The sequence below is a fragment of the Actinia tenebrosa genome, unplaced genomic scaffold (genome assembly GCF_029948245.1).
Source record: "Actinia tenebrosa isolate PJP-AT-01 unplaced genomic scaffold, QUT_ActTen_1.0 PGA_scaffold8__29_contigs__length_14323225, whole genome shotgun sequence".
Lineage (NCBI taxonomy): Eukaryota > Metazoa > Cnidaria > Anthozoa > Actiniaria > Actiniidae > Actinia > Actinia tenebrosa.
The window spans coordinates 10214729-10229058 of NW_028292585.1; the positions used below are offsets into that span (position 1 = coordinate 10214729).

General features: G+C 34.8%; 1 protein-coding gene across 1 annotated transcript; it reads left to right on the forward strand.

Annotated features, from left to right (window-relative positions):
- The first annotated feature begins 872 nt into the window (after positions 1-872).
- Positions 873-11341, forward strand: LOC116300535 (sodium/calcium exchanger 1). Its single transcript, XM_031709417.2, has 4 exons — positions 873-2965; positions 5468-5640; positions 7454-7870; positions 8386-11341. The coding sequence occupies exons 1-4, from the start codon at positions 1170-1172 to the stop codon at positions 8763-8765; spliced, it is 2766 nt and encodes a 921-aa protein (XP_031565277.1). The 5' UTR covers positions 873-1169; the 3' UTR covers positions 8766-11341.
- Positions 11342-14330: the final 2989 nt, after the last annotated feature.

Sequence of the window (14330 nt, forward strand, 5' to 3'; positions counted from 1 at the left end):
TTCCTGATTTTCAGTTCCGTTTAAGGCAGAATTTTGTAATGTCAATATTTCAAGTAATCTCTATTCTCTGGGACAGAGGTAATGAGAATTATAGGCCTATTTTTAGTATACCAAAATGATAAATTCACAAAATATCAGCAATAATAAATATTTAGACCGATCCATTTTTAGTCAGGCCTCTTTTCTTACAAGTACCACTTTTAGAATATATTCATCTTGGGGCCAAAATGTTGTCTATCAATATTTTACAAGCTTGAACAATTTGTAGTGTTCAAACTCTTATAAAACATTCAAGTTGCTCTTCGGATCGGGATTCTTATCGATCGTAACAGTTTGAATCATTTAATAAAGTAAAATTCTTACATGAGTGTTATCTGTATTTTAGTTAAACTCCTCAGTGTAAATCTTGATTTTGCCTTTAATTAATTGACTTCGTTTGTAATATTTAGTAAGAGTTTCTTTTGAATACTTTAACAATTCAAATTATATTTTTTTAATTCTCCTTTACAAGGATAAAGCTAAGATCACTTTAAAATCAGTCAAAATAGACAATCAGTACAATGCCTTTCTTATGGCATTTAAAACTATTATTTTTTATTGTACGCATCGGGTGTTAAAGAGATAATCATGTTACTTTTATGTTTAGCAAAACTGTCATTTATGCCTTATTTATAAGGCTTATTTATTCTCAAACATTGTTGGAACTCACAGAAAGGCACTAAAGCTGTATGAAAAACACGCATTTTTATCGTGAAACACCAGCAAGATTCACAGTTTTCTCGGGTAACGCTGTTCTTTATTGTAAACAACAATACCATTTGCACGCGTGCGCAATGACCGTTAACGCCTTCTTCACTAATTTGCATAATGGTTATTTGTTAGGTTGTCTGGGGTTCGATTCTTTTCTATTCTCCGATCATCCAGTAAGAATGAGTACAGCTGCTAGGCTTACTCGTACTGATTTGAATGTGAAAAGCCATCTCTGTGCCTTTTACTCTTTCAACGAGTACGTTTGAAACATCAAATACAGCGACAGATAGCTTATGTGGCTTGTAAATACAGCGTTTCAAACGAAAAACCCAAGAATAACAAATTAGCCTGGTCGAATGAGCGATTGAAAGTCCCAACGTAATACCAAGTCTGTCGCCGGGAAAGCCAAGAAATCATCGATGATGTTTAATTTGAAAGTCTTGTCCATTCGCCTTGGTTTCTTATGTATATTATGGCTGGGTTTTTTTCAAGAAACTGTGTTCGCTGCAGTGGAAGAATGTGCTGTCAAAACAGAATGTAAGCCAGGAGTTATTCTTCCAGTATGGAAAGGAGACCCTTCGACGGGAGCGCGTATCGGCAGAGCTTTTGTATATCTTCTGTCTTTGTTATTTTTCTTCTTAGGCGTATCTATAATTTCAGACCGTTTCATGTCATCTATAGAAATTATTACATCGAAGGAGAAAGAAATAAAAGTAAAGGACAAAGTGAACGGCAAAGAAAGAGTTGTTACTGTCAAAATTTGGAACGAAACTGTGTCCAATTTAACTCTCATGGCACTCGGTTCTTCTGCGCCCGAAATATTGCTGTCTGTTATTGAAATCTGTGGAAATCAGTTTGAAGCGGGAGAACTAGGTCCATCTACAATTGTAGGCTCTGCAGCATTCAACCTTTTTGTTATCATTTCCGTGTGTATCTATGTTATTCCTGATGGTGAAGTCCGCCGAATCAAGCATCTTCGAGTATTTGCCATAACGGCAGCCACGTCGGTTTTTGCTTACATCTGGCTATACTTGATTCTAGCGGTGATCAGTAAAGGAGTTGTCGAAGTTTGGGAAGGTGTCCTTACTTTAGCTTTCTTTCCCCTTCTAGTTGGATTTGCTTACATAGCGGATCGAAAGCTGTTATTCTATCGAGCCTTGCGAGGAAAGAAAAGGAAGCAGAAAAGGGGGGGAGTTTCTGTCATTCAGACCGGCGATTTCGATGTTATTGGAGTTCAATTTAAAAAGGATGGCTACACCGATGGTGCTATTCCAGAAACGGATGATAGGGCCTACGCTCTCACTGAACTTGGAGGACCAGCTGACTTGGAAGACGAGTTTTCTTTACACGATTTAACAGAGGAAAGGCGCGAGAAAGCCATTCATGTGTTGAGAGAAATCCGTCAAAAGTATCCAGATGCTGACCACGAAACGGTCGAGCGACTTCTCGAACAAGAAAATTTACGACTCCAGCCGAAAAGTAGAGCATATTATCGTATCGAAGCAACGCGTAAAATGGTTGGAAGTGGTAACATGATCAAAATGAAGCATGATAAACTTGAGAAAGCTAGTAGCTCTGTAGCAGATGCTAAGCTTGAGATCCAAGATATCGAGTACGATGACCCATCTGTAGTAAAAGTATATTTTGACCCTGACGAATACGAGGTGAAAGAAAACTGTGGAAGTGTCTATATGACCATTACTCGCGCTGGTGGTGATATTAATAACACTGTTTTCGTCGATTTTAGGACCGAGGATGGGACAGCTAAGGCCGGGGACGATTACGATAAAACCGAAGGCACAGTATGTTTTAGACCAGGAGAGACCCAAAAAACCATCTCTGTCGTTATCATTGATGATGATATTTTTGAGGAGGACGAACACTTCACTGTTTCTCTTGGAAATGTTCGCATTGCAGGTCCTGATGGAGATCTTATGCGAAATACCTATCGAGGTCCGCCTGGAAAAATCATTCGAGGCGGTAAAGCTATAATAGTAATTCTTGATGATGATTACCCCGGTATGTTCACATTCGAGGAGGAGTCTGTGTCAGTACCCGAGGCAAATAAAATCGTGAAAATTCGGGTAAACCGCAACACTGGTGCCCGTGGAACTGTGCGAATACCTTATCATACTGAAGAAGGTACTGCAAAAGGCGGTGGCGAGGACTATGAGGACGCTGTAGGAGAACTCGAATTTTTAAACGATGAAACTCAGTAAGTATCTTTTTATTACATGTATTGATTTGAATTTACATTACATGCTTATGGTAAGTAAAAATAAGTGTTTGATTTCGCTTTGATGTGTCTTAAAAAAACGATCCATCGTTTCCCATTGTTTATATTATTATGCAAATTCATACTATTTTTGTAGCTAGTATATTTTATTTATTTTTTTAATCATATATGCATACTTTGAAATATATTTTTTATTCGTTGTATAGTGAAACGACTTTTAAGTAATTCGTCGTCTTGTCTATATAGCTCGTTCATTTTGAATGCGCAGTATACGTATTTATTGAGCCAGGAAATAAAAATTGAGTCGATCATTCACTACGTTTACAACGAGCGTGACACGTTCAGTAGCTTATTTGCTGTTGATGATCGAATTTCACACTCAGATTACCATACAGACACAGCGGCAGGGAAAGAGGAAAAAATTGGAACAGTATCTATTGACTACCATATTCAATGATAGCAGTTAGGCTTATTTGGGTATGTTCGTTGATATGTGTAAAATGGAATATGAATTCTGTATACATTTGGCTATGGCTATTGAATACAGCAAGTGTCCATTTATCTTTCTTTCTACTTATTTTTCATTTGATTAAGGAACGAGGATTAAAATGTGTATGTGGCAAGTCTTTTGATATTTAAATTTTCTTCTAATTGGTTATTCAGTTTTGAATATAATTGTTAATGCCCGTATTGTAATTATAAGTCTAACTGGATGTTGAATAAAAGATCAAAAGCAAAAGTTGGCTTAATATGGTATTAACTCAGAATGAGCTCATAATTAAAGCATATGACTTTTGGTCCATAATTTCCACTTCCATATTTTGATTCTGCCAATTTGTCCAACTAATTATTATTTTTTATAATATTGCTCATTACATTCATTTTCATAATATAGTGATTTGCCAATAAGAGCAACCATATATTGTACTTTTACATAGTCTGCAGATAGATGTTTGTTTGTAATATTTTATTTAGACCATTACACCAAGTGCATGTGTTCACTAAAAAAAATACAATTGACAAGTGAGATATTACAAGAGTTTCATGAGAAAGCATTGTATCTATATGACTAACGTTCGCTGTTGTCAAGTTCTCTATTTATTAAGTCTTGTCAGGTCGAACGCATAGTATCTTATTGTTGTGAATATTATGGGCACACCTCAAGATTTCTTCCTTTGACCTTTGTTGCTTATAGAGAGTGTCCAGAAACATTATCCACCAATTTCATACTTCAAGATTAGGACTCAATTCTCAAGTGTCTGTTTAAAGCGTCTCAACTTACTTCCTCTTCCTTTTTGGCTTGAAATCAAGGATTTACTTTTCTTCTATAAATGTAGTTTTGGTCAGTATGAGCTCTACATTTCAAACTTCATAACAAGTTCTACTGCATGCTCTAGACCTTTTCGATTGACTTCCTCTAAGCTTCTACAGCCCAGCCATTGCAAGACTATACTTTTCAGGAACTCTTTTTTCAACTGCATTGTTTTTCCATAGAATGTTTTGCTGTCTTCAATTCCTAACTGCTCTCCTTCTAGCTAGGATAACGTTCAAAATTCTTCTTTCCAGACACTACTTTTCCAAACTTGACACTACATTTGACATTAATAGAACTAGAACCTATAAGACATATGATATTATCACCTGCTGCTAGTAGGTTTTGATAGATATGCCCATATTTTTCTGTTTTTAATGTTTTTTATTAGTTATCATTCTTGACTTCTCTCTGTTCTGTATAGCTTTAATTAGCTTTAAATACCCGCAAAAAGGAGCACTGATAGTAAGAGATTATCAAAGTAAAACAAACTACCTTTACCTTGTAGTATTAAAGTGCCTATCAAACATAACTCAATATTTTCAGCATTGATTCTACATGAAGTGAATAGCTATGAATTGTAAAATATTTTTATATGATTTGAGTGATGCATCTTGGAATAATCAAGGGTTATCTTTCATGATGTGACGTCAAAGGAGGCAATTTATTAAATATACAAAAATTTTCTGGGGTAGTAAATTATCCTGTATATAAAGCAGCATTGTTTTACTTATGGTTTATAGAAAGGTTATTGGAAGTTTTTTTTTCTCATAGTAACCAGTGACTCAATTAACAAATGAAGACAAACTCAAATGTCTCCTATGATGTCACACCCATAAACATAATTATTGCAAGTATATATAAACCTCGTAAAAATACTTTACCATTATTCTTCTATTTACTTCAATGCTGAAAATTTTGTTTCAGGTGTCATAGGCACTTTAAGTGTTTGTAAAAAGTTTATTTTGGAGTAACTTCTTATTGGACTCTTGACTTATTGTTCTTTACCTCAACTAGTGTTTTTCTTTATTTAATTTTAAATACTTACTATATAGCTAATAAATAAATAATTATATCCCCCTTCTCGTTTATTATCTAATGCAGTCCCTTAATTGATTATATAAGCTGCTTGCATATGTTCATTTTGATCATATTTTGTCATATTTCAGCAAATTTATTGAGATTGGCATCATTGATGATGAAGATTATGAAAAGAAGGAAAACTTCTTTGTAATTCTTGGAGAACCACAACTTGTCAGAGATGAGGATGATCCCCGTCCCTTATCAGATGACTATGATCCCGAAAAAGAGCGTATTGAGGAACTAGGAAAGCCGAGGCTCGGTAAGGTCATAATTCATATTTTTAATAGGGCTAGTATGCAATTTCAGATTTATAAAATACCATTGGGTTCTTAATTGCTTACAGACTCATTGACTCAAGGTTAGCCTCATTTCAGCATCAGAATATTGACAAATGAGGCTAACCTTGAGTCAATGAGGTCACTTTTTTACCTTTCCACCAGCATGGCCACCATGTCTAAATGTCTTTAATTTTTATCGTCTTGGGAATGGTTGAAAACTATACCAATTGCCTATATGTCCCAACAGATATATAGGCAATTGGTATTAGTATTTGGGCCATATGCGTTCATAGCTTTGAAAAAATATACAGTTTTTGCAGATCTTAAACGGTAGATAAGAATGCAGTCAATGAAAGATGCCGTTCTCTAGGGTGTAGCTTCCATTGCTAAGAGTATGAATAATATTAGAAAAAATTGAACTTGACTTACATATATGGACATTATAATATCTGACAAAGACTCACAGTTCTTCAATCGGAAATTTCTAGTACATTTTTCAAAAACGTTTTAGATCTGCTATGACTATTGATCTTTTGAAAATATTATAGGCAAGTTAACCATTATTAAACAAAACAAAAGAAAAGTGGGGACAAGTATATATTTATTATAAATCTGATAATATTATTTAATGTTCTATTCATGAGATGCAAGATACTTAATGAGATGCAGAATGTAAAACATGCTTTATAAGAATATAAATACGATTGCTTAACAACAAAATTTTGTAGAAAATATTTTTTTCACTTTTTTTAACTTGACTTTGTGCAATACTTATTTGTCAGACAATAGAAGGTAAATAAGACCAAATAAGCCTTTTCATAGTTTAAGAATCGATTCCACTGCACATGCAATTTTATTCCGAATTTCTTACCTTCTTTTGTTTAATTAAGAACAAAAGAAGGTTTAGACAAAAGAAGGTGAGAAATTCGGGATAAAATTGCATGCGCAGTGGAATCGATTCTTAAACTATGAAAAGGCTTATACTGGTAAGTTAAGTTTTAAGTTTTTTGCATCTCATTTTGATATCTTGCATCTCATTAGATTATCAACAGATATGCAAAACTTAAAAAGTAACTTATTTGATCTTACTTATTTTCTATTGTATCAGAGACAAGTTTTTCGCACAAGTGAAGTCAAAAAATATTTTCCACAAAATTTAGTGGTTAAGCAATGGTATTTAAGCGTGTTTTACGTGCTGCATCTAATTTGATTTCTTGCATTTCATTAGATATTTGTATAAATCTATTTAGTCGAATCAAACTAGCGGTCTATCGTTAATGCTGAGTTCTGATTGGATGAGCTACTAGTAGACTATAAGTCATAGCCTACTAGTAGTGAAAAGTGTAGGCTTTGAAAGCCAAACAATTCGAATTTAACTTGAATTTGGATTCGGTATTCTGCCTCATGGGCTATATTGACTCAAAGCCCATTCGTGCTCGAGGACTAATTGCTAAATATTGCTATTAGTATATGTAATAGGACTCCATGACGAGAAAAATTCTGAGGACTTCCTAAATTGGATGAGACCATAGGCTGAGTCCAATTTGGTAGTCAGAGAAATTTTTCGAGTCTAATTATTTCTTGATTGGGAAGCATGAAATCCCATTACCTATTAATTATATAGCCACCTAATTAATCCCATATCAACAAGACCTGTCCAATTAATAAAATTATTGGACAGTTACCTATATGGGATTAATGAGAAGCTGTATAATTACTATAATAATTGCTATTGTTGGTTGAGTTTTTTGTTTTGTTTTGACATTTGATAATTTTTTATGTTAAATTTACCAGGTGAAATTTCCAAAATCGAGGTGGTTATTATTGAAAGTAAAGAATTCAGGAACACAGTGGATAAGCTGCTTGCTAAGGCCAACCTTGCGTTAGTAGTTGGGACATCTTCTTGGAGAGAGCAATTTAAAGATGCTCTTACTGTTGGAGGTAGTGGAGAAAATGAGAGTGAAGAGCCTTCCCCTCCGAGTTTTGGAGACTACATGATGCACTTCCTAACCGTGTTTTGGAAACTGCTGTTTGCTTGTGTTCCACCCACAGATATTTGGGGTGGCTGGGCATGTTTTGTTGTTTCCATTATAATGATTGGTGTTCTGACTGCATTTATTGGAGACTTAGCTTCACACTTTGGATGCACTATTAGCCTTTCAGATAGTGTTGTTGCCATAACATTTGTTGCTTTGGGAACAAGTCTTCCAGGTACAGAATTCTTATGCAGAAAACAAGAAACTAGAAAATACTAGTATATAGTCTCATGTTTATCTCATGTTTATATACAATAAAAACTATGTATGCTTGTAAGGGCGGACCCAGCCAAAATTTTAGGGGGGGACTAATTGAGTTTAGGGGGGGGGGGCTAATTGAGTTTAGGGGGGCTAATTGAGTTTCTTTTGTCAACACGACGGAAAATAATAAAAAAAGCATCTAATTCTTCAGTTTTTTTTTGGTTTTTTGTTTTTCTGCTGAAGGGGGGCTGAAGCCCCGCTTCGCCCCCCTGGATCCGCCCTTGACACAATTACAACCCCATAAGTAAAGCAGAATCGCGAATTTTAAGTGTCGTGACATTTTAGACTTTCGAAATCTCGAAATTTCGCGATATATAATCGAGGTATATACTAGGTATAATACTATTTCATATAGTTTTGTCAATGTTTTATGTATTATATATATGCATACATTATCTTATACATTTATCCCATATATTTTCTTTTTAGATACTTTTGCCAGCAAAGTTGCAGCAATAAATGATGAAACTGCTGATTCTTCGGTGGGTAATGTGACTGGCAGTAATTCTGTTAATGTGTTCCTTGGAATCGGCTTGGCATGGTCTGTAGCTGCAATATATCATGCTGCTAATGGAAGGGAATTTAAAGTTGATGGGGGTTCCTTAGGTTTTTCAGTAATGCTCTTTTGTATTGCTGCATTGGTGGCAATTACAATCATGATGATACGTAGAAATAAAAAGATAGGAGGTGAGCTTGGAGGCCCAAGAAATCACAAAATTGCATCATCAATTTTGTTAGCTTCGTTGTGGGTTATCTACATTTTGCTTTCATCCCTGCAGTCATATTGCCATATTAATCCGGGTTTCTAGGCCATTCCTGGTAATACTTTTATTAAAGCTAGTTCTAGATAGATGTACATGATTGTAAAGTATGTACATGCTTTTTTAATAAACAATATAGGCAAGTACATGTTCGTATCACGCATGTAGTTTACAGTATGAACCCAACTGACTGTACAAAGTATGAGCTTACTAAATCATATCTGTTAAATATAGTATATACCGTATAGTGTCGGCATTTAACTGCAGTTAACTGCAGTTCATTTTCTGGAAATGTGTGTGGACCCATTGTATATTTATATGTGAGTAGAATTTCTCGTTGGTTCTCTCTTTTGCTTCGAGATTCTTTTGGGATTCTCCGGTTTTTCCTCCTTCCGCAAAAATTTCAGTTTGGCATGACTCATTCTAACATAGATGCAAAATAATATGTCAGTTAAAAGCAATCATTCTCACAAAAGGAGATTTGCTAACTCCCACTTGTAGAATGAATTTCCTCATGAGAATATTAAGACAACTGGTGTTGATTAACTGAACAAATGAAAGTGTACTACGACCGATCGATTCTGGTAGTGAAATATAGATGACGTCATCATGCAAACGACCTATTACCATTCATAGATTGTAATTGCATCTCATAGTTTCATGCATGCATCGGTACTAGCTTTGATAGCTGTAATCAAATGCACACTGTACAGACAAATGGGTTCATATTCTAATCTATTATTGTCTATATGAAACCTGAGATATGAAGTACTTAACTACTGTTTTACTATATTCAAAAAAAGGTTGCTCTCAACCAATTACAATTGCAACCTGATAGTCAATGTAGCCTACTCTTGATCTCCTTGAAATTTCTATTTCCTCTGGCCTTCAGGTAATGTGTTTTAGCAACAACTTTTCATTGTTTGACTAAAAGTGCACATACAAGTAATTCATGATTGAATATTCTCGGTATTGATACTAGAGTGAAGGCATTTAATCAAGAAATAAATAATACTAGTCAACGAGTAATAGTCAAATATAGACAAAAACAATGGAATTAGGTTCTACTAATGTGTATTAGTCTAATATCTATTTCACGGGTTTTGTGACTATACCTCAGGTGATTAGTTGAAAAATAATGGTAAAATATTTCTTGATTTGAGTGATGCATCTTTAAATTATAATAGTTTATACTTTTATCGTATACATTTAGTAGTGGTTGTTATGGTAACAATGTTTGTCATTGTGTGAAAACAAATCATTACTCTTAAGTAAACCATGAGCAAAATAAAGATGCTTTTTGTATACCTTAATGAAGGCTAACCTGACGTAATAAACACAACGCTCCAATCAAGAAATAGGTTACCATTGAACTATTTCAGGTACAATCAATGCTGAGAGTTAAAAAAAAAGTTTATACGATTAAGAGTGGGCTACTATTCTATTTAAGATATATTTTGATAGCTACAACTACTAATTATATTATGTAAGGTTCAGTTAGGATTGGTAATCTATAGTATACTCTTATTATATAGCTACATAATTTAATGTAATTTAATCTTTAATTAACTTATTCAGATAGGAAGTGAAGTCGTACATTGTACAAGTACAGTACATTGTATGCATTTATTTGAAAATTTTACAGAATTGTAAAACTTGAGAAGTTGACATTGGTACATATTTATTTTTGTTTCGCTCATGGCCATGGATTCCTGAATATTTCTGACTGAAATTTTTGACAAACTTATTTAGCTTTGTGGCGGGACACAAAATGGTAAAAGATGTAACTTAGTTGTTATCTATAATGGGATCAGTCTATATTCACGAAACACGCCTTGATGGTTTTCGCATTGTAATGCACATTAGATTGCTAAGCCAGGACAGACAACTTCAAATTAGGAGATTTGTAATTTTGTATTACATTTTTTCCGATAAATGAAATAACTCGCCAATTTGCTTTTGGGCACTAGTGTAGAAAATAAACGGCTTTTGAAATTAACCTTACTCGATTCGTAAAATCAGGGACTATGTAAAAATTCCAAAACTACATGCCGATTATTATTATCTCTGGATAGTTTTAAACAATATTTAGAATAAAATTAAATCTCTAGGACAAGCTAATCTTTTACGAATGGTCTCTTCTAGCAATGTTCTCCCCTGGAAGACAGAATGGCTAATTTGCATTACAATTCGCGTCCAGCATACAGGCTCAATTTCTTTAGGTTTTACATATATGTACTCGTAAAGTATACTGATTGGTTTGGAGCGATAGCTTTATGAGAATACACAGCACTCGCGCGCATGTTTATCGTTACTCGTATTTTATAAAAGAAATAAAAACCTTGCTTGCTGTGATGCCGGTGGAGTTATAAAGCACTTGGGAATTGCCAGAACACTCGAGAAGCACTGCTCTTCGCGTTGTGCTTTTCCTATAGAACTTCTCTCGTGTTCTACCAACCCCGCGTGCTTTTCAGCACAGCACGTGCACGCGTTTTCTATTTCTTCCATTATATGAGTTTACGTTATCTATAAACCTGATAGGTAGAAAATAGGTTTTAGAATAGAAACACGTACTAAAATTAAAAGAAATTTCAGGGTCAAATTAAACTCAAGCTTGAACTTCACGAGAATGTTTCACCCTATGTAAGGTATACTTTAATTTATTTATGTAACAGGTATGGGTTTTTTGAAGTAATGATTATTAATTACAATAGATGAACTATAGTATGCCATTAATGTGAGGGCGGGAACCTTATTATGCAGATAGAGGCCTATGCCATGATCGTATTGAACATATTATAAAAAGGTGTAACACATTTTAGTTTTAAATTAACATTTTGTCAAATTTGATGTTATTAAATGGAGTACTGATATTCTATCAGTGACTAAAAAAACCTATGGTTTAAGAATGCTTTATTGAGATGTCTCATTTTTTAATATATACCTTGACAGTTCTGAAAACTCTATAAATATGCTATGATGATATAGAAATAGAGTGAGATTGCTTCATGCAAGGGGCTTTCTTTGGTTTTTATTCACAAGTTGTAAAGTGCCTTAAGACTTACTCGGTCGTACCGATGCTCGTTCGTTTCAGTACATGGCATTTCACAACTCGTTGATTAAAAACGTGCAAAGCAATTCCCATAATGTTCTCTGTTTATGTAATATATTATTTTAGCATATACCAACTTGTGTACTTCCTAAGAACGCGCGCGCTAATTGGTTAATTGGAGGTGAATATTGTACGATGTTCACCTCTGTATCTCGGAATATTGAGTCGGCAACAAAATGGCATCTGCCGGCAATCGTTTTGCTACAATGTCAGATGAGTAAATTGAAAAAAAATGAAAGTAAATGCCATTCCTATCAATACTAAAAGGGCAACGAAGTATGGCCTAAAAGTTTTGCTAAAAGTTTTGCGTGAATTTGCAAGTCACGCAAGCTAAAAGTTTCTGTTTGTTTGTTTTTATTGAATTATTGTATACAAAAATAAGTTACTCTGTACACAAGTTGGTATATACTAGAACAATTATTCGCCTCAGGCTCAGTCAATATGGAGAATATTTACCTCGGCTCGCCGCTCGAAGACTCGCGTCTCGGTAAATATTCCCGCCCGATATTCACTTCGCCTTCGGCAAATAATTGCTAAAATGATATATATGGAGATTTCTAACTATTGTTAGTGGAAGGCCGGCGTTTTATTTATCCAGGTAATCAACCTTGATCGTTTATGATCAAACGCAAACAGGACTTGAAACTGAAGTTTAAAATTTAATTTTTTACTAGAATCCCCCTTAAAACAAACAACTTTTAGTGCTTAGAGGTGTTCTTTCAAGTGCTGCAGTATTGGTTTTTCACTCAGTTTAATTTTAACTCATTCGAATTTCGGGCCCCAGAGCTAGCTCATAATAGAGCTCCAAAGATGAAATGTAAAAGGCTATCTTCATTTTTGAGCTGCATGAACTCGAGGAAAATTGACTATTTCGAAAAAAAACATTGCGCGTTTTACCACTGCTTTCCTCGTTTATAAAAAGGGGCTACGGGGTTACAATAATATATTCTGACGTCAATATGCTTTATTATGATAGAAATAAAAGAAAACGGTGATGAAAAAGGGTCCTAAACAGAATTTATGTAGGTTTGAGGTAGCATGTTTTTAATAGAAGGAAAATGTGGGTGTGTCGAAAATTGTCCGCCATTTTGGAATATCGCGCTGGGAATAAACACGACTATTTGTAAGGAAGGAAACTCAAGGAGGGTCACCGCTGGTTTTTGTTTTTGACTTTTCACGATTTTGTTTTTCACTTTTGGATTTTTATTTTCACTTTTCGGATTTTGTTAATCACTTTTCAATCTTTGATTTTAAAAATTGTAAAAACATTAACGTAAAACTCCATAAAAACAAAATCCGAAAAGTCAAAAACAATCACGATTTCACGATTTTGTTTTTCACTTTTGGATTTTTATTTTCACTTTTCGGATTTTGTTAATCACTTTTCAATCTTTGATTTTAAAAATTGTAAAAACATTAACGTAAAACTCCATAAAAACAAAATCCGAAAAGTCAAAAACAAAATCCGAGAGTCTTCCATGAGCCTTTCGGTGCTTTTAGCAAAGCAAACATGGCCGCACGCATGTTAGGGCTACGGTTATCTCAGTGGCATTGCTATACGTGCTTTTGTCTTCTTTCTAAGGCTTCAATCTATATGTGTGGGTTATTAAGTTTTAAAGATGACATCTCGAGGGTGTTTGGGTAGTAATATTACAGGGCTGTCAACTCTCCCGGATAAACCGGGAGTCTCCAGATTTTGGACCGTATCTCCCGGTCTCCAGATTAGAGTCTCAAATCTCACGGATAATCGCCGAAGCTCACCATTTCTTGTGAGATTCGACTTTCACAGTGTTATTTTACATCGCTAACAAAATGAAAACATTCCTGATAAACTATTCTTGCAAGCAGGCCATTGTAATATAAGCAATAATCTGATTGGTCAGAAATAAACCAATCACATCAAATGTTACAAAGTGAATGACGTCTTTTCATGTCCCTTACCTATCAATTCTCCAGATTTGAATATCTTGGGGGTTGACAGCCCTGCGAAATGAACAATTTAGTTCAAAACACTAAGTGAATTTAATAATACGAAGTCCAAGATTTTAGTTAATTTGGTAAAAATGTCCGTATTCAATTAATTTAGATATGCCCTAGCGAACGCTTAGAAAAATTTATCAGTGTAATCGCGCCTAAAGACGATTCGCCTCCTCCCTCCCTTCCTACCCCTCCCCTCAAAGCGCTGCTACGCAGACTATCTAAACGTTCGGCGCTTGGACATATCGAAATTTCAATTGAATGTCAACTTTTGGAGCTTTTGTAGCCTGGTTTTCCATGTTGTGTTGAAGAGAGGCATGCCTTAGTGGGTCGCCAAGGCTAAATTTTCCAGGGCTAAAGTGATGCTTTTCGCAAACTTTCATATATTTTGCTACGAAGTTGTCTTTAGGCAGATTACGCGGAGTAATATTGCGCTGTTGTATCACCGTTGCGAGTCAACATGTAAGCTCGTGCTAAATATGGGATGGACCATTAGAGACAGGCATTTTGGTTGCATGATATTT